This window comes from Triturus cristatus, chromosome 9, assembly GCF_964204655.1.
Source record: "Triturus cristatus chromosome 9, aTriCri1.1, whole genome shotgun sequence".
Lineage (NCBI taxonomy): Eukaryota > Metazoa > Chordata > Amphibia > Caudata > Salamandridae > Triturus > Triturus cristatus.
In genome coordinates, this window is record NC_140592.1 from 261,223,534 (window position 1) to 261,242,189 (window position 18,656).

The following is an 18,656-nucleotide window of genomic DNA, read 5'->3' on the forward strand; positions in this document are numbered from 1 at the left end:
GGGCCGGGACTCCCTGTCGGGGTCCGCGGGCCGCACTCGCCGTGACAGATGCTTCATCGTTCTTGAAGTATTGGGTGGGGAGATTGTTGGGATATTTATGTTTCTATCAACAAGTCGCACTTTGCTACAGTATTATTAGGTCTCCTTGCATGCACAAGTTACTTTCTCTTGCACCAGTGTCTCCCATGGAGATCTTTCATGGCCGGCTCACATGATGGCTCCCGGGTGTCCCCCGGGACTCTCAGAATTGTGAGCTGGAATGTCAAGGGGTTCCAGGATAAAATTAAGCAAGGGGCTGTTCTCCAGGAGGCTAAGAGTACTCATGCTGATGTATTCATGCTCCAGGAAACACACCTTATGGGTTCATAGGAGCTCTGCCTCCAACGTTATGGCTATGATCACGTGTTCCATTTGGGGTTCGCAAGGGGGTCTCGGGGGGTGGCGATTATGATCCACCGCGGGGTCCTATATACACATGTGAAGACGTGGGCGGACACCCAGGGGCGCTATCTACTCCTACAGGGCATGGTCAGAGAGGAACCAGTGGTTCTGGGTTGTTTATATGCCAATCCTCCGCTTTCATGGGGCCTAGTGGTGCGCCTTATGTCCTTATGGGTGGATATGCCTGATGGCCTGTCTTTAGTTGGGGGCGAGTGGAACGACGTGCTGGACATGACCCGGGATCGCTGGAGGCCTGGGGAGGGTGCGGTTGCTGGCCAGGTCACAAAACTTTCCTCTTTGGTTTCTAGGCTTGATTGGGTGGACCCCTGGCACCGGATGCACCGGTATGTTGAGGGCTACACATTTCGGTTCACAATTCCTACTCTTGCCTCGATTATTTGTTTGTCCCTCAAGTGGCAGTGGGTAGGGTGGTGGAGGCGGATATCCTTCCAAGGAGTCGCTCAGATCACTCGCCGATTACTTTAATGGTCCAGATGGGCTGGACAAAGCAGCCCTTCCGCTGGCACCTCTCGACGTGGAATCTCCAGAAGGCGGATTACAGGGAATGCCTGGAGGGTGCAATTGATCAATACCGGTCACTGAATGTGGGGTTGGTCTCTGGGGCTGAACCTCTGTGGGAGGCACAGAAGCCCACTTTACGGGGTGTCGATATCTCCTTTAGTGCGGCGGCCCGCAGGGCTTGGAGGGAGGCCCTGTTACTAGCAGAGGCCAATATTGCAGATCTCGATAAAGGCAGTAGGGGCGTGGGGGGTGAACACATACAGCAACAGTTGCTGCTGGCGCAACCGAACTATGCAGCTCTTCTTAGGGATGAGGCCCATCTTATTTGGCTGGCGATGCGTAGTAGAGTTTACCAATGGGGAGATAAATCCGGCAAGATGCTTTATCGGTTGTGTCAGGGGTTGTTCCATGCCCAGCCCCTTCCTAGTATTGTAGACCCAAATAGAAGGCCCCTCACAGATGCCCTTGACATTGCTGAGAGTTTCTCTTCCTATTTTGCAGAGTTGTATGCCCCCAGAGAGTGCCTACACGAGGACATGATAGGCCGGTTTTTGGACTACCTCCCGCCGCGGGCTCTGTCCAATGAGGCAAGTGCCCAGCTCAATTTCCCGCTCACGGAGGAGGAGATGGGTGCAGCCTTGGGAGAACTCAATTCTGGGAAGGCCCCGGGGCCACATGGGTTTCCCTGTGAATTTTTAAAGAAATTCTTCCTGCAGCTTGGACCCCATTACCTTCGGGTGGTGGCGGAGTCCCGTGAGCGGGGCAGTTTCCTCAGGATTGGAGACACGCAGAGGTGGTGGTGTTCCATATCCCCAGTAGACCCCCAGTTCAACACGTTTCCTACCGCCCCATTTCGCTCCTAAATGTGTAGGCCAAGATACAGGCCAAGGTATTAGCCAGTCGCTTGTGGTTCCACATCAGCACCTTAGTACATCCAGATCAGGCCAGGTTCATGCCTCAGAGGGCAACCAGACATAATATCCGCCATACACAGGTGGCAGTGGCGGCTATCCAGGGGCTTGGTACGTGGGCGGTGCTCCTTTTGGAAGATATGGACAGGGCGTTTGACTCACTTAGCTGGGTTTACCTATTCGTGCTGTTATGTAGATTAAATCTTGGTCCACGCTTCCTGTCCTACCTGTCCCTACTCTACACTGATCTTACTGCGTCGGTACATGTCGCAGGCTCCACCTCCTCCACTTTTTCACTCAGGAGGGGTACCCGGCAGGGATGCCCGTTGTCCCCCTATTTGTTTGCACTGGCGGTCGAACCTTTGGCTGCTTGGGTACGCTTGGATGCGCATGTGTCCGGCATCGAATGGGCGCATGGCTTGTCGGATCGTATTGCTTTATGCGCCAATGACGTTTTCTTTTTTTCTTATGGACGAGGACAGGATGGGGCCGCAGCTGCACCGTATAATGCAGATCTTTGGGGAGTCATCGGGCCTCTACTTGAATCCCAGCAAGTCTACCCTATGGCCCCTGGGGGTTACGTCGGGCCTGGGCCTCATTGGTTCGAGTTGTTGCCGGCGGGATGAAGTATCTTGGGGTCTTTTTATCGGACTCCCCTACTGTGGCATGGGAGTGGAACTTGGTTCCGGTCTGGGAGCGTGTGTGGGAAGATCTCAAGACATGGTCACATATGCCTTTATCGATCTATGGTGATCGGCCATTTTCAAGATGGTTTCGCTCCCCGGCTTGCTGTACCAGTTGCAGAACCATCCCTATCCGATTCCTCCTAGATGGTTTAGGCAGGTGAATGCGGCATTGGGTCAATTTCTATGGGCGGGGTGCAGTTAGACTCACCCTATGGACCTGCTTCCTCTCCACGTACTGTGGTGGACTGGTGACGTCTGACATACTCTCATACTACATGGCCTCGCACTTGCTTGTCTTGAATGAGTGGTGGTATGACCCTGCATATGCTGTGGATCGGAACCTTAAGGTGTATCTCTCCCTCCATACAATTCTGTATTCGGCACTGGTGCGTAGATCCCTGCCGCTGGCAACACAGGTGGTCTTTCAACTCAGGTGACAGGCCTTGCGGAGGATGGGGTGGTGGAATACACTGACGCGGTAAACTCCCCTGTGGAACAATGGCCGCCTGCCGCAATTGGCTACCCTGTCAGGGTTCCGTAGTCGGGACAACATTGGTATCTCTACACTGGGGCACATCATGTTGGGGCTGACTCTGAAGTCCTTTCAAGACATACAAAAGGATTTTCAGATGCCAAAAAACAATTTTACGAATACCTACAGTTTCAGCCTGCCCTTTCCTCTAGCTTAGAGGCCCTGGAGTCATTGGCGGAGTTCAGCTCGATAGAAGCGAAGGTGTTTATGGGGGACCTCCAGGGTCATAAAATATCTAAGATCTACCAAACCCTGGTGACTCACAGCTCCCCCACACTACTGAAGCTCAGAGGGACCTGGGAGGAAGATGTTGGTCCACTTGACAAAGGACTGGGAGGAGGCCCTGGCCTCCCCCTGGGGGGGCAGCCATTGCAGTGCAGCTGCGCCTAGTTCCGTTTAAATATCTACACAGGGTCTACTTCACGCCTGTCCGGCTGTGGAGGGCGGGACTGGTGGCCTCCCCTATATGTCTTAGATGTGAGCGGGAGGAGGGGACCCTGATGCAGACGGTTTGGCACTGTCTCTCTTTGTCACGGTTCTGGAGAGGGGTTGTGACCTGTCTTTCTGAAGTGCTGGGTAGGGACTTGTCTCGTTCGCCGAAACTGGTGTGTTTACATGTCATGGATGGGATTGGGGGCAAAGTCTATAAACTCCATCTTATGCTGCTGGGGTTTACCTTTTCGAAGATCGATATTGCTAGGACATGGAAGGTGCTGGCGCCACCTTTAGTGTCGACATGGAAGATGGGTCTGGACTTCTGCATGGGCCTGGAACTTCCCATTTTCATTGCAAGATGGTGCCCGCAGAAGCCTTTTAAAGTGTGGAAGCGCTGGGCAGACTATCGGGGCCTGCTGCTGGAGCCAGTTGTTGCACCGAGTCACCTCCACTCAGATTAATGCTTCCTCGCTGGTGCAGGCTGTTGTCTTTAGTATTTAAGTTCCCTGGAGCGAGTGGTAATGGTGCATAATCTACAGCTAGGCTGTTATTTGGGAGGCTGTTAGTGCAACGGGGGAGGGGGGGAGTTGGGTGGGGATTTCTCATTTGACATATTTCATCTGTATTGCTCTCACTTTCTCCTTGAATTCATTAGTGAAAAGTCAAAATCGTGATGTTGAATATTGATCGTGCAGACGTCTCTGGGTTACAGAGCTCTGCTCCATATGTGTCATTTGATAAATAAATTTTTTTGAAAAAAAATTAGAGAGAAAGAGGACTACCTTACCTCCCCTCGATCCTTTCATATAACTGTGGTGAGTGCTAGTGTGAGTCACTTGCCTGCCAGATACTAGACCAGCAAAGTGCCAGCAACCCTGCCCTTGCATCAAATAACCTATCCCCTGTCAGTTTGGGTCATCCCCAGATATCTTATCTTACTGGTCATACTCACAGTCGACATAAGTGGCTCGCTGAGCTGCTCTCCACACACCTTCCCTTTGTTGCCTAACAGTGATAGTTAAGGATTAGGTACTCAACCTAGAGCTCTATTACTAGATACTGTTAATCATATTCCCCAGACCACAAACCTTTTATGCATGTTACCCTGAATGTTTGCACTCTAGATCTGTAGATGACTGCATATGAGCTTCAAATGATTCAAATGTCTTGCGAAAGCAATAACTTGTTTCACATGTACCAATTGCTTTTATATATTATTTGCAATGTTTTGCATAGTCCAATACAAACCATTAAAAAAATGAATCACATTGATTTGTTGTCAAACATACTCCATTTTTTCTCTGTGTTAAAGAAGAAAAACATTAGTTTCTGCATTTCTTCTGTTAACTGACAAAAATAGTGCAAGATTTGTTTGTTTCATGTTTGCACTAGGTAAAATCTTGAATGTAGTGCAAGTTCTGTTTCCTCAATTCGGATCTTACAAGTAGCAAATTGTGTAAATCATATTAACTCAATTTTTACATTTGTTAAAAAAAACGTTGGATTCAAAACTACATTAAATATAAAAACGACAGCACTTTTTGGATATGTACCATACAAAAGTTATATGATAGATGAGCTGTGATTTACAGTGTTTCCCAAAGGCTACACAGATATAGCTGTATACTTTTTTCTTTTTGATCTTACTAATACTACTTATGAGGAATTGTCCTTTACTTTTATATCTCCCTTGGTTCTTTCACCAAACTCTCTTCATTTGCCTTTGTACAGTAATTCAATATGTCTTTTCTCTTTTCATTGTCACTTGGCTTCCCAGTCCTATTTGACTGGTTAATCTTATGTTCACATTCATCCTGCCATTATTTCCTACTGTTTTCCATTCTCCAATAACTTCTCAAACCACTCATCAATATATCTGAAAAAAATGTTCAACCCATTTTTCAGACAAATGAGTATCTTTTTAAGCTTCACATCTGACTGAATTTTCAAGTTCCATATTGTGTAACTATATTGTTGTTTTTGTGTGAAATCACACATAACACCATGATTACTTTCTCTCTGGATTGCCATATCTACCTGACGGTGCTGAGACTGAATATCGAGTTGGAAATGTCGACTTATACAAATATTGAGTTGGAAATATTGTGATTCAGAAATATCGACAGCAAGAATATCGTGGTCAAGAATATCAAATTTCAGGTAAGAAAAGTTGTTTTTAAAAATATATATGTATTTTTTTTGTATAAGTATTGTGTATGTTTTTTAATATAGGTGTTACATTTTTAGTTGTTATAAATTTTATTTTAATTAATGTTTGCATTTTTTAGTTCCGCAGCGGGTTGTGAGTTTATAGGGAGTAGGGTGGGAAGTAATTTAATTTTAATAAATTGATTATTTTTTATTTATTTAATTTAGATTTTGTAGCGTTAATTGTGGGAAGTAATTTATTTGTAATTAATTATTAATTGGTTGTCAAATAATATTAATTAATTGATAATTAATTATGGTAATTGTGTAATTTGTTTTTAGGTGCAGGTTGTGGTGTTTATAGGGGTAAAGGGTGGGAAGTAAATTAGTTTTGATTAATTAATAATCAGTTGTTAATTTATATTAATTAATTGATTGGAAATTAATTATGGAAATTGTGTTATTAATTTTAGGTGCAGGTTGTAGGGTTTATGGGGTAATGGGTGGGAGAAAATTATGTTTAATGAATTAATAATTAGTTGTTATTTATATTAACTAATTAACTGATAATCAATTATAGTATTTGTGATTTTATTTAGGTGTGGGTTGTGGGGTCTATGGGGTAAAAGGTGGGAAGTAATTTATTTTTATTAATTAATAATTAGTTCTTAATTAATATTAATTAATTGATAGAAAGTTAATTATGGAAATTGTGTAATCAATTTTAGGTGTGGGTTGTGGGGTTTATATGGGTAAAGGTTGGAAAGTAATTTATGTTTAATTAATTAATAATTAGTTGTTAATTTATATTAACTAATTAATTGATAATTATGGCAATTTAGTGATTTTTTTAGGTGTGGGTTGTGGGGTTTATGGGCGTAAAGTGTGGGAAGTAATTTTTGTTTACTTAATTAAAAATTAGTTGATCATTAATATTAATTAATGCATTTATATTTAATTAGGGTATTTGTTTATATTTTTTGTGCGTGCGTTTTATTGTTAAAGGGGTACAGTGTGGGGAGTAAATTAATTGTACTTACTTTATAATTAATTTAAAATAAGTTTTAATTGTGTAATTTATTTTAGTTTAATTTTAACTGTGGGGATTATGGGGCAAAGTGTGGGAAGTTGAATCATTTGTATTAGTTTTTTTATTATTTCTCTAATTGCTAATTAACTTTGTTAGTAGAGGAGGTACATTTAAAAAAAAATTAGATGTGTGTTGTGAATTGTGTGGTGTTATAGGGTAGGAAATGGCTAGAGCTGAAGAATTTGCAACTGGTTAACCAGGTTCAAGTTTCGGTGTTAGTTCAACATCCTGTGATTCTGAGCAAATCACTTAATCTCTACATTCCTAAAACCAGAATGAATGTGTCCTTGTGTAATGTAACTGATGATCATGTAAAGTACTCCAGTACCTTTGGTTCAAGTCTGTGCAATATAAAACTGCAAAAAAACAAACACAATTAGGTGTTTTTCACACATCTGTCTTTGGGCTATATTTGTGCTATATTTGGGTGATATGTGTGCCATATTTGGGCTCTTTTTTCTCTGGTGGCCATCTTGGGAGACTTATTTGTTATGAAGGTCCCTAATTTTCTCCAGTATTCTCAATTGAAAATGCTTTCAGTTTTCCACTTTGATTCCATCAAGATGGTGTTCAGATATGGCACACTTTTGGCATAAATTCTGGGGGCCCGATTCACTAATCTGAGACAAAATCCTAAACTTACCACTTTTGGTATTCACAGACAGCACTTACTACTTTTGGTATTCACAGAATGCATTTAGTAGTATTAAGTCTAACCAAAAGTAGTAAGTTTAACCAAAAGTAGTAAGTGCATTCTGTGAATACCAAAAGTAGTAAGTTTAGGATTTTGTCTCAGATTACTTCTGTGAATCGGCCCAGAATGTTAGCACTCTAGTCTCTCATTAGAACACCTTACTAAATCTGCTGATAACCGGGGACTTAACTGGTAGTCTGCTGCTGGTGTTGAAAGTGCATGTTTCAGTTGTATGTCAGAATTTTTTAATGAAAAAGAAGAGGAAGATATTTTAGAACTCACTTAAAATGTGTCCTATTTTTTCTTTTTACAGCACTAACAAACATTTCTATAACAAAATACTCCCTCATTTTGTTCCTTTCTAAATTAAATGTTTTTATTTTTTACCAGTTTGAGTCAATCAAAATGGCTTCAGAACTGCCACATTTTTGTCATTTCTGTTAAATTCTGGAGCACCTTCCATAACCTGTATTGGAAAATCATAAGAAAACAGCTTTTTCTAAAACATGATTCCCGAAATCCTAGCAGACTGCTTTTTCACAGGGTAATATCTCCTTAGAACACACCACAATTCCTAAAATTAGTATGGTACCATCAACAAATGATTTGTATTATAATTAAAATCTGTTGTCATCCTTCATAAATTCTCCTTTTTGTTACCCTCAAAACCTGCCATTCACTACAATGCATTTTAATGTGGTGCTATTATGTATATTGGTCCCAAGATGGCTGCCAGCACTTCCTGGTTGTAGTGTTGGCAGCCAATCAGATCCCACCAAGAGATCTGTTCTAGGCTCCACCCAGATATACAGATGTGGTTTTCCTTTAATATCTCTACAACTACTGAACAGATTTACACCAAATAACAAAAAGTGTGATCTCTGGAGCAAAATCTACCTTTCTGTACGATTTGGTGTAATTCCGTCCAGCGGTTTGCGCTGTGTGTCTAAAGACTCAATGGAAATTAACATGGGAAACACACTATTTTCATCCCCACTTTTTCTTGTCCCTGCTTGATGGATCACCCTGAAACTTCCCATGGACAACAAGACCCGACTTGACACATTCTTTGAGAAATTTCATGAAGATTTGTTAGACAGCACCAAAGTTACTGGCAAGTCAAAAAATGATTTTCCTATGGAAACATGGTCCTAACTATACCTGCCTACTGGCGAACACTATTAGGTCATATCTATCTACCTACCTACCTACCTACCTACCTACCTATCTATCTATCTATCTATATATAAATATATATATCATTCAAATTAAGATGGGTGAAAAATGGGTCCACCATCACTGGTGATTTGTTTTAAAGACGGCTGTCTATGCATCCCTTCATTCCACACTATATTCCAACTCTCATTCACTTTCTTTTTTACAAATCTCATTAAAATGAATCAAATTCAGACAGTTTTTTTTTTTACCTTGTAACAAGATCATTCTGTTCCCTTATCTGATTGGGCTTTTAGACTCCCTTCTCCATGTTAACTGTTAACTGAAATCTGTTTTTCACAAATCACATTAATTCTTCATGTCATTCAAAATACCACCCTATATTCATCTGCTTCTTTTATCAGCATGCTTGAAACTTAACTAAAGCTTCAAAAAAATGAAATTCCCTTATCTGGTTAGGTTTAATTAATACATATATATTATCAAGTAAAATACAGCAATTTATAAAAGCACATCACAGAGAAAAAATGAGAAATGTAAAATATTTTTATGCAATGAACTGTACAAATCACAATCTTAAAAAACTGTCAGGAAAATTCATGTACCTTTTACTAATGTGTGTTTATCAGTGGGAGAAGAGCGAGCGAGCACTCGAAGCTTTGGCCAGATCTTGTCAATTCGTTCTTGCTCAATCTAGAGAAAAGCATTGCAAAATCAACAGTTTTTCAATACAGTGTCAAGAAGGTTGATTGAAAAAGGTGTGCTAAAAAATTTAAAGTATAGTTCTAATTGTATTACATTTTAAAGATAATACAATAGATCCTAAAAGGGGAGACTGCAAACAACAGAATATACATGATCAAATATTAAGACCACTAATATTCAAATTAGCCATGGTTCGACATCAAAACATGGATCAAACTAAGTCAAATGCAAAAGTAATGAATACAGCCAGATAAATAAAAAAATCATTTTTGATTCTAAACCAAAGTGTGACAGCTAGATTTATAAATGTAAATTACAGTTTAAGGTGCAGTTTCAACAGATTTTAGTTGCTAGAACATGGATTTCTGGAAATATAACGGACCCCTAAAGAAATAAGTTGGCCACAATTTCATTTTGAAATCGGTGGCTGCCCATATTCATTTTACTTGGCATCACTTGGAATTGGAATTTGACCATGACACAGTACCTGTTCTCCTGAGCCACATTTGCATATAACTTAAACCATTTATAACTCATTAAACGGGAATTTTTCTAATATTTGACTCATCTCGGTGCAAACTATGGATTTACATCATCTTAAATCAAGCCACACTCACCTGCTCACAGTCCTCCTCATCAATTGTATTATTTTGTAACATCTCAAGTTATCTTTTTAAACCATGTGTAATGATAATCACAAAAAGTAAGGGCTTGGCTCTAACATCAGTAATCTTTTCCAAGGTGTCAAAGTCGGGCAAACAGGAAACATCTTTGGCATGTGTGCTGACTGCAATTTTCCAAATTATTTCTGGCTCATATTAAACGTATCAAGAAAATTGTGCCTCTATTGCGGGCAATGGATCCTTGAATATTAGAGGGAGCGTTCTAAATACATTACAACACATTAAAGGCAAACAAAACATGTAGTTAAAAAAAAGTCTATTGCTTCAGTGTGGTATACCGAGACTCATGCCGCGATGCGTGTGTAAATTCGGTTTATAAACTGTTTGATTTACAATTCTCTTAACCATAACTTTACTGTGAATTAGATGAAGTGTTAATTTAAAATTTATAGAGAATATTGTTTCTACCTGGAAATCCTAAGCACGATTTATAAGAGCAGTCTAAATAACAAATAATAATCTAAACAGTAGCTATATCTACTCAATCTGCTAAAGATACGAGCCACAAAAATTACTTTAAAAAGGACTTTGAGATTCGTTCATGGTCAAATGTTTAGGGCTTGTTCAAGATTAAGCAACAGAGCAAGGTATAAAGGGAGCTTCAAGTGAGCTGTCTATGCACATTCTTGTAGGAAGTTGGAATATTCAGCACATCCAGGAAGTACTTCAGCATCATAGTTTTGCATCCTAACTCAAGCAGGGGCATTGCTATAAATTATGCAGCAGAAACAGTGGCCTCTGAGGCCCACAAGTCTAAGGGGTCCATTGTACCCTAATTATATCTGAATCGTGCTGCTAAACAGAAGCAGGGTGGCATTTCAGTTGTTTGCATTAGGGCACTTTAGATTTACATTTTAAAAATGTATACTTTACAAGTGTGAAACATTATTTTAGCAATAAGTAAAAATAAATAACATTAAATTTATCAATAATAATAGCAATGAAAGATGTGTGTGTGTGTGTGTGTGTGTGTGTGTGTGCAGACCACTGTTAGCGAAAACGGGAAAAGTGTAGGACTTTGGAGTGGTCAGATTAACTATTCCCAGTACAGTTTTATTTTGAAAAAAAGATATTTACCGCTAAAGAGAAGATGGGTGGCATTTCACTTGCTTGCATTAGGGCACATTCCAGCCTTGCTACGCCACTGCTTGTAAGGTAATATAATCCAAAACCAAATAGAACTTAAGGATCAGTCTCTGTACAATACATCCTTTTCAAAGAATATCTCACACCAAACTGAGGAGACATATATTTGCTAGACAACTTCGGAATCAACCACTACTGTCATATTGTTAACTTATATTAATTTGTTGAGTGATAAAGAATGTTAGACCATTGAAATGTTGAGAGCAGCCCCATTGAAGACAATGAGGAGGCTCAGGCCCTTAAATGGCTGGTATAAACATTCTGCTCCAACATTCCAATGTTTTTCTTTCGGTATATCCCATTTTAATTTTGAACATTCTATCCTCAGTTGCTAAAGGCCCTCTCCCTCATTATAGGCCCTCACCTGGGGCTTCGGCCTATACCTCAGTTTCAGGGCCTTTTGTCAGACAGCATAGCCCTCGGCAGCAGGCTGTAAGGCTTTAATAAATTAAAACAGTAAAACTATGTTCCATATTAATCAGATTACAACACTGACTTAATTTGCCTACGATGTCCATGCACTAAGATAAATGTTAAAATATGCATATTGTTCAATAATAGAATGCTATCCTTGTATATGCTAGGCCAGTGAGCATATCAGATCAGGTTTGATGACAAAGAGCATTGTCAGCTGATCACAAAGCTCTTGTAAAGGAAGGGTCAGGGCTCTGTGTGAACAATGGGCATCTAGGATTTTAAGGGTACACAATGAAGCAAAGTGGGTTTCAACATACGTTTCCACAGGTAATCCTTCAATTCCCATAATGCACTATCCATGTCCGTTTCGTTTAATACATGTAAAGTGACCCAGTGCATTGGAAAAATAATAACAGTCACATATATTTATATTTAGTAATGCCAGTCTTACTTTCGCTGCCAAACTTAATTCTTTGAAATGCACAGTCCCCCTCACTTTCCAGAGCCCTTCATTACCACTATGGATTTCATGGCATTCGGAGGTGAGAAAGGGAGAGGAGGAGAATTGTCTCTTCCTGCCAACTCGGACGAACTGTGAATTTCAAAGAATTAAGTTTGGCAGCTAAAGTAAGACTGGCATTACTAAATATATGTGACTGTTATTATTTTTCCAATGCACTGGGTCACTTTACATGTATTAAACAAAACGGACATGGATAGTGCATTATGGGAATTGAAGGATTACCTGTGGTCACGTGTTCACTATGATGCAAATTTAAATAACTATGCCATGATTTTACTCACCTGTGACCAAGGCTATTTCTAAAGCTGAAACGCATCAGGAAAGTTTGTGCTGCCTGTCTCAAATAAATGCCAGTATGTTAGTTGAGCTGGGCTTCGAGTACCTTTGTAGTGCTGTTTTCTTGGATAGATAGATAGATAGATAGATAGATAGATAGATAGATAGATAGATAGATAGATAGATAGATAGATAGATAGATAGATAGATAGATAGATAGATAGATAGATAGATAGATAGATAGATAGATAGATAGATAGATACACATGCATCAATATATATAGCGTGCACCTCAAAGAATTGGACACACCGGTGGTCTATAAAAATGGTGCAGTGATGTAAGGAACTGTGGAAACCCAAAATGGTGTGCTGACAATATGCCTCTGAGGAAGGAGTGTGACGCTCCGAAATGCATTAGGCAAATGGACATGATCTGTCGGAGTTGCACTCCTGTTTTTGAAAACTAAAGGGTTTGAAACTTCACAGCTCGTGGAGTGCGTTTCTCGATGCAGGGCGACTTTGGAAGTATGATTTCAAGCGGCAGGACCAACCGCGGAGAGACTGTACCGCACCTTGAAGTATCTGGGGATCGTCTTACTTGTAATGTTCAGGATCGGATGGCGCAGCTTTTTCCTAATTGAAGAACAGGAACTCAACCCTAAAGCCCACTGGAGGGTGAAAAGTAGTACATAAATCTTTTGTGAAGCACAACAGCCACTGGAGGCTAACAAGCAGGTACTGTACCACAAAACCCAGCATGCACCTCAAAGAAATGGACACACCGGAGGTCTATAAAAATGGTGCAGTGACGTAAGGAACTGTGGAAACCCAAAATGGTGTGCTGACAATATGCCTCTGAGGAAGGAGCGTGATGGCTCTGAAATGCAATAGGCAAATGGACATGATCTGTCGGAGTTACACTCCTGTTTTTGAAAAATAAAGGGTTTGAAACTTTACAGCTGGCTTAATCAACAAAAATAACATGACGGCGTGAGTAAACTTTAGCCACTTTAATTTTGGGTGCTTGAACTGAAAAAGGAAAATGAATTTAATTGAAAAAGAACTTGGACTCACTAAGACTCTGGGAAATATATTTGTATTACCAGTGAAATGCACCCTGGGAACTGTATTTTTGATGTTAGTCATGTGATTCCTGAAGTTTAAAAGGTGCGCAGAAACGCACTTGCACTTAATGACCCCCACCTGTGATCAAGGCAATACAACGCCGAAACGCGTAAGGACATGGGGAACCTTTTGCGCTGCTGTGCCAGTGAATAAAATGCCTGCAAATCCAGTATTGAGCCTCTGTGTGGTGTGTAACGGATTGTTTGACGGGTTGCTCCGTGCCCGTTGTGAGAGGCCACCCTGTAGGGTCGGAGGCTCCATGCTCGGAGGCTGTTTGTTGGCTATATACATACATATATATATATATTTTTTATATATATATATATATATATTTTAAATTTTCAAATGATAATACAATTAAAAATAAATGAATTCATGATTTTAAATAACAAATTTAAAATTATATCAAAAAATATATACTTTAAAAGTGTAAAACATTATTTTAGCAATAGGTAAAAATAAATAACATTAAACTTATCAATATTAGCAATGAAAGTTACATATATATATATGTGTGTGTGTAGGGGTATGATTTACTATTTACAGGACACTTCTAGCAAAAATAGGAAAAGTGTAGGACTTTGAAGTGGTCAGATTAACTATTCCCAATACAGTTTTATTTTATTTTTTAATATATTTAAATATGGACCAGAAAAATGTACAATTTTTAAAACATTTTTTTAATATACAACAAATAAAAAAATGCATGTAAAAATAAGATTATAATTGACAAATAATAGATAAATAAAATGCTCCCCTTCCTAGCACACTAAGAATTGAACTCCAACAGCAAAAACAAATAAAAACTATTAAAATACAAAATAGAATTAATAAAATATTTACTAAATAATGTAAAATTAAAACATTTACTACATCAAAAATTATACAACACAATGTAATAATTAGATAACCTAATAAATTAACACTGAATTACAAATCAGAAAATAATCTAATCACTGAGTTAACATAATTTATTACTAATCAAAAAATACAATAAATAAAAAATGAATTATAAGTTACACCAACATTTATTTATTTTCAAACTCCCACCCTACTCCCCAACCAACTAAATGGCCCACTGCTAGCTTAACAATTTCTAACTAGTTGAACAATGGCATCTGCTCGCGCAAGCCCCTTTTTAAATGAAGTAGTATATTCATAGAAGAGTAAAAATGCCCCTTGTCTTGATAAAGTAGGTCTATTCAAATCCAATGTTAAGATGTGGGTCCTTATTTTAAAGTTGGTCGACTCTATAGCTCAATGCTTTTAAGCTGGTTAGCAGATTGATAAACTCTAGCAACATATTCATACTTTTGAAACTGGATTCTGCGAGAAGGTGAGCACTATTGATCAGGTGTTTAAATTAAATGTACTAGTTAGCAGGTATGTTTCCTTGATAAAATAACCCATTTTTCACATTTGTAGATCTAAAATTAGCATTTCTTAGTATTCTCCAAGGTCTATGCTGTGGCTATTTTAAAGAAAACTACTGCTACTCATCAAATATTAGGAACGATTAAATCTCCTTAAACTAATAATTTCTGTGTGACCATTTCCTGCTGCTTGTGACCTATACTGACAATCGGAGGCCCTGGCTGATGTGATCTTCTGCTCAGAAGTTACGGAGGCCCTAGAATCTTACCTTGAGCATTAGGGCTGTCCCCTGACATGAGAGCAATGGAGTGGGAGGAACTGAAAGTGATGATAAGAGGGGAGTGCCTCTCCAGGATGGCCTCAAACATCGCCTCACACACAAGGAGACCATACAGGCTCAGCTACAAGCGTGAGATGGCAATGAACCTGCACTGATGGTGTGCTTTCTAGATTTGTACCATGAGATACCTACTCTAGGGGACACACTAGATAAGCACTTGTTCCAAGACTACTATTAAAGGCTCCACACTGCAGTGGATGAATCAAGGCATCTGCTGACATGGCTGCAGAAAAGGAAGGCTGTCTCTCCTAATACTCTCCATGAAGGGGACTGATGGGACGAGGCTGGTGACACAAGCCTATTTAAATACGCTACTGGCTGATTATTTGGCTCAGCTCTATACGAAACCATGGGAGGATAGTGGAAATCACATCTGGACCTTCCTGGAACAGCTTAATCTTCCGGTGCTATCACAGGAGGATTGATTGGAACTACGGTAAGCAATTACACAGGAGGAAGTAGTTGCAAATCATAGGCGGATGGATGAAGAGGAAAGCACCAGGGGACATATGTGTCCATCAAAGTTTTATCCAACTTGTTCTGACCTCCTGGTGAATAGACTATTGGCGGTGTATATAGAGGCTTACAAAGTGGTGTCCTTCCCATCACCCAATGAAGGAAGTCTAGATAATTATGATACCCAAAGCAGCTAAGGACCCTGAAGAACTGGCCTCATATAGGCCCCGGTCAATGCTGAATGTAGACATGAAAGTGCTCTTCCAGGTGCTGGCTTCCAGACTATTGCCTATGTGAGGGGATTGGGGTACATGAGGACCAATGTGGCTTCGTCCATGGTCACAAAATGGTTGCTTTGATTGAGCCTTGTTCTCAGTGGTGCTAGTAAATCCTCTCTCCAAGTCCTAGCTGGTCATTTCATCCACAGATGTCTTTCCCTCCTTGCTGTCAGTTGCTTTGCTCCCCTTGCAAACTCTTTGTTGCTGGTGAGTGTGCCCTCACCTGTCTTTGGTAGGTGGGCATTCTGCCCGCCTCGCTGTCCACACCACCAACCCACCCCTTCTGTGTTAGTCACCTCCGCCTCCCCAAGTGCTGCTGGTGGCCCTGGTCCTACTGGCCACTAGGGCACCCACTCTTGCTCCCAGGCACTTCACACCCTATCAGTTGTTTTGGGTGATTGTTGATGGCCCACCCTGGTTCCTTGCTTCTGAGTGCTCTCTCCAGTCCCTTTGCCTGCTCCTAGGAGGGTCCCTTTGCATAAGGTTACTTTTCCCTCAGTTGCAGTTTTCCCTCAGCCCATAGGTCAGTGCATGCATGTCAATTCGATCCTACAAAACATACACTGAACAAACCTCCCATCACAATGAGTGCGCCCCACACTATGCATTGAATGCAGCCCCTCCTGCTGCTTTGCTAAGAAAATGTATTCGGGTTAGTTGCAGCCTTTCAACAGATGAAAGCTGCCTTTTGTTTTCTTCTGCAATTAGTCAGTCTATATAAGAGCCTACAATGAGTATGGTTGAAAGTTGTGCCCAGAGTCATCTGGTGGAATCAGCAATGCAGCCTGAGTGCAGCTAAATGGAAAGATGCAAATGTCTATTTTCAAATAAGTTTCGCTGAGTGTGTTTCATTGTTTTAAATTCCAGATCTATCCTAATTGTTGATGAAATAGCTGCATGTGTAGCTTGAAATAAGTACGTTTTTTTTGCTATAAGTTTTATCATTTACAATCTTTTTCAGGGCAGCAGGGTTGGCACATGGGCAATTGTGGGTGATGTGGCAGCACGCTTTGAATGGTCGGCAAAATCCTCCACCCTGGGCACAGTATGCACCAGGTGCTCTCCACACCATAGTGAAGGAATCTGGGTGGGTACACATTCAGGGGTTAGGGAAGTTGGTGTAAAGCACATTTTCTGCTGTTCTGAGGTGTGATGGAAGCAGGGATTTTAAATTAATCAAGAGGAGCTTTCAGGACAACTGGTTTGGGGTGGCTTCCTCTTCAAGGACCTCTCTATGGAGTTCTGTAGACACAGTCTTTGTTTTGGGATGATGCTGATCACAGCAGGGTAGTCTGCAGTAGCCACAACAAATGCACAAAGAGGTGTGCACTATCTGCACCTGGCTATGACAGTCACAAAGACAGTGATCAGGAAAGAGAGAAATGGCTGTTCTCACCTAAATGACCCTTCTCACTCTGAACAATGGACTGCAGCCCCCTTTACCCTTACCATCTACCAAGTGTCAGTGCTACAGGAAGGACCTAACTGAATTTCTATTGGAGCCTTGTCTCCTTTTTCTCGCTTCACCGTCTAGGTCTCCTCCTTCCTGCATCCTGATACATTTCTGATACTGGGAACACAACTTCACAACCAACCTGTCCATAAAAACAGGCTTGGGATGTCTGAAATCGAACCCACAGGCCTTCATCACTCTGCTTTGCTTATACATATAATGCATGTACTACAAATGTCACAAACACAATCATGCACAACATACACTTGAATGGGGTTAGATGACAATAAAGGGGATACATTTGATTGCCCATTGGTGAGACACTCTCACCCAGTGCCAAATAACTCACTTTTTGTGAGTAAGTGACAGAAACGTCTATTTACCTTACCTGACTTAGGCCCTGATTACGAGTATGGCAGTCTCAAAACCAGGATCTTGGATCCCACCGTGGCGGCATTGGGGAAAGCACTGATCAATGGCAGCAGTGCTGATGCAGGCATCGCCGTGCTGATCACAACCTGCATTTCCGCTAGCCGTTTCATGGCGGAGACCCTGTCAAGAAAAGGTCGATGGAAAGGAAAGGAAGAGACCCTATCCAGGGTGATTTTGCCCATGGGGGTTTGTGCATGGAGTCAAATGTTATGCCCCGCTCTGCTTGTACTGTCGTGCATGCAATCTGTGCCATGTACAACATGGTGCATGGTACACAGTTTACCGATGTGCAAGTTGCAGTGTCATGGCGGCAGCATGTGTTGCAGACACTCTATGAGCTGAAGAATGCCGCCACCATGGCCCCGCCCATGCAAAACTGAGTGCCCAGAAGTAAAATCGTAATGCAGCAGTTGGGATGCCCGTGGCTTGGCTGCGTTCTCCCAACTGCCGCCACGTTGGTCCGACAGTCGGACTGCCAAAGTCCAAATTGGGCCCTTAGTTTATAGTGGAGTGGGAATAGTAAATGTCATCTCTTTAGTGTCCAACACGTTCCCTGAGTGGGTTTAGATTGGAGCGGGAATAGCAAATAGCACCCCTTTAGTGTCCAACACCTTCCTGACTTAGGGTCTCATTACAATGGTGGTCGGACCGACAGTCCAACCGCCATGGCTGCGATTTGATTCTGACCGCCGAAGCCGCAAAGTTACCTTTGTGGCATACATGTACGTTGCAATTTGAAAACCAGCTCACTTGCGTCCAGACACTGTTGCTTACACCACCTCCTCAATGGTTGCTGCTGTTTGTCGCCTCTGG

General features: G+C 41.1%; 1 protein-coding gene across 4 annotated transcripts in view; it reads right to left on the minus strand.

Moving 5' to 3' along the window:
* Positions 1–18,656, minus strand: part of LOC146797710 (plasma membrane calcium-transporting ATPase 2-like) — a 2,176,758-nt gene that overhangs the window by 151,033 nt on the left and 2,007,069 nt on the right. For all 4 annotated transcript variants that reach the window (XM_085624877.1, XM_085624876.1, XM_085624878.1 and 1 more), the window contains one exon: positions 9,241–9,328. In XM_085624877.1, the coding sequence (XP_085481003.1) occupies positions 9,241–9,328 (88 nt within the window). The remainder of the gene's footprint in view (positions 1–9,240; positions 9,329–18,656) is intronic.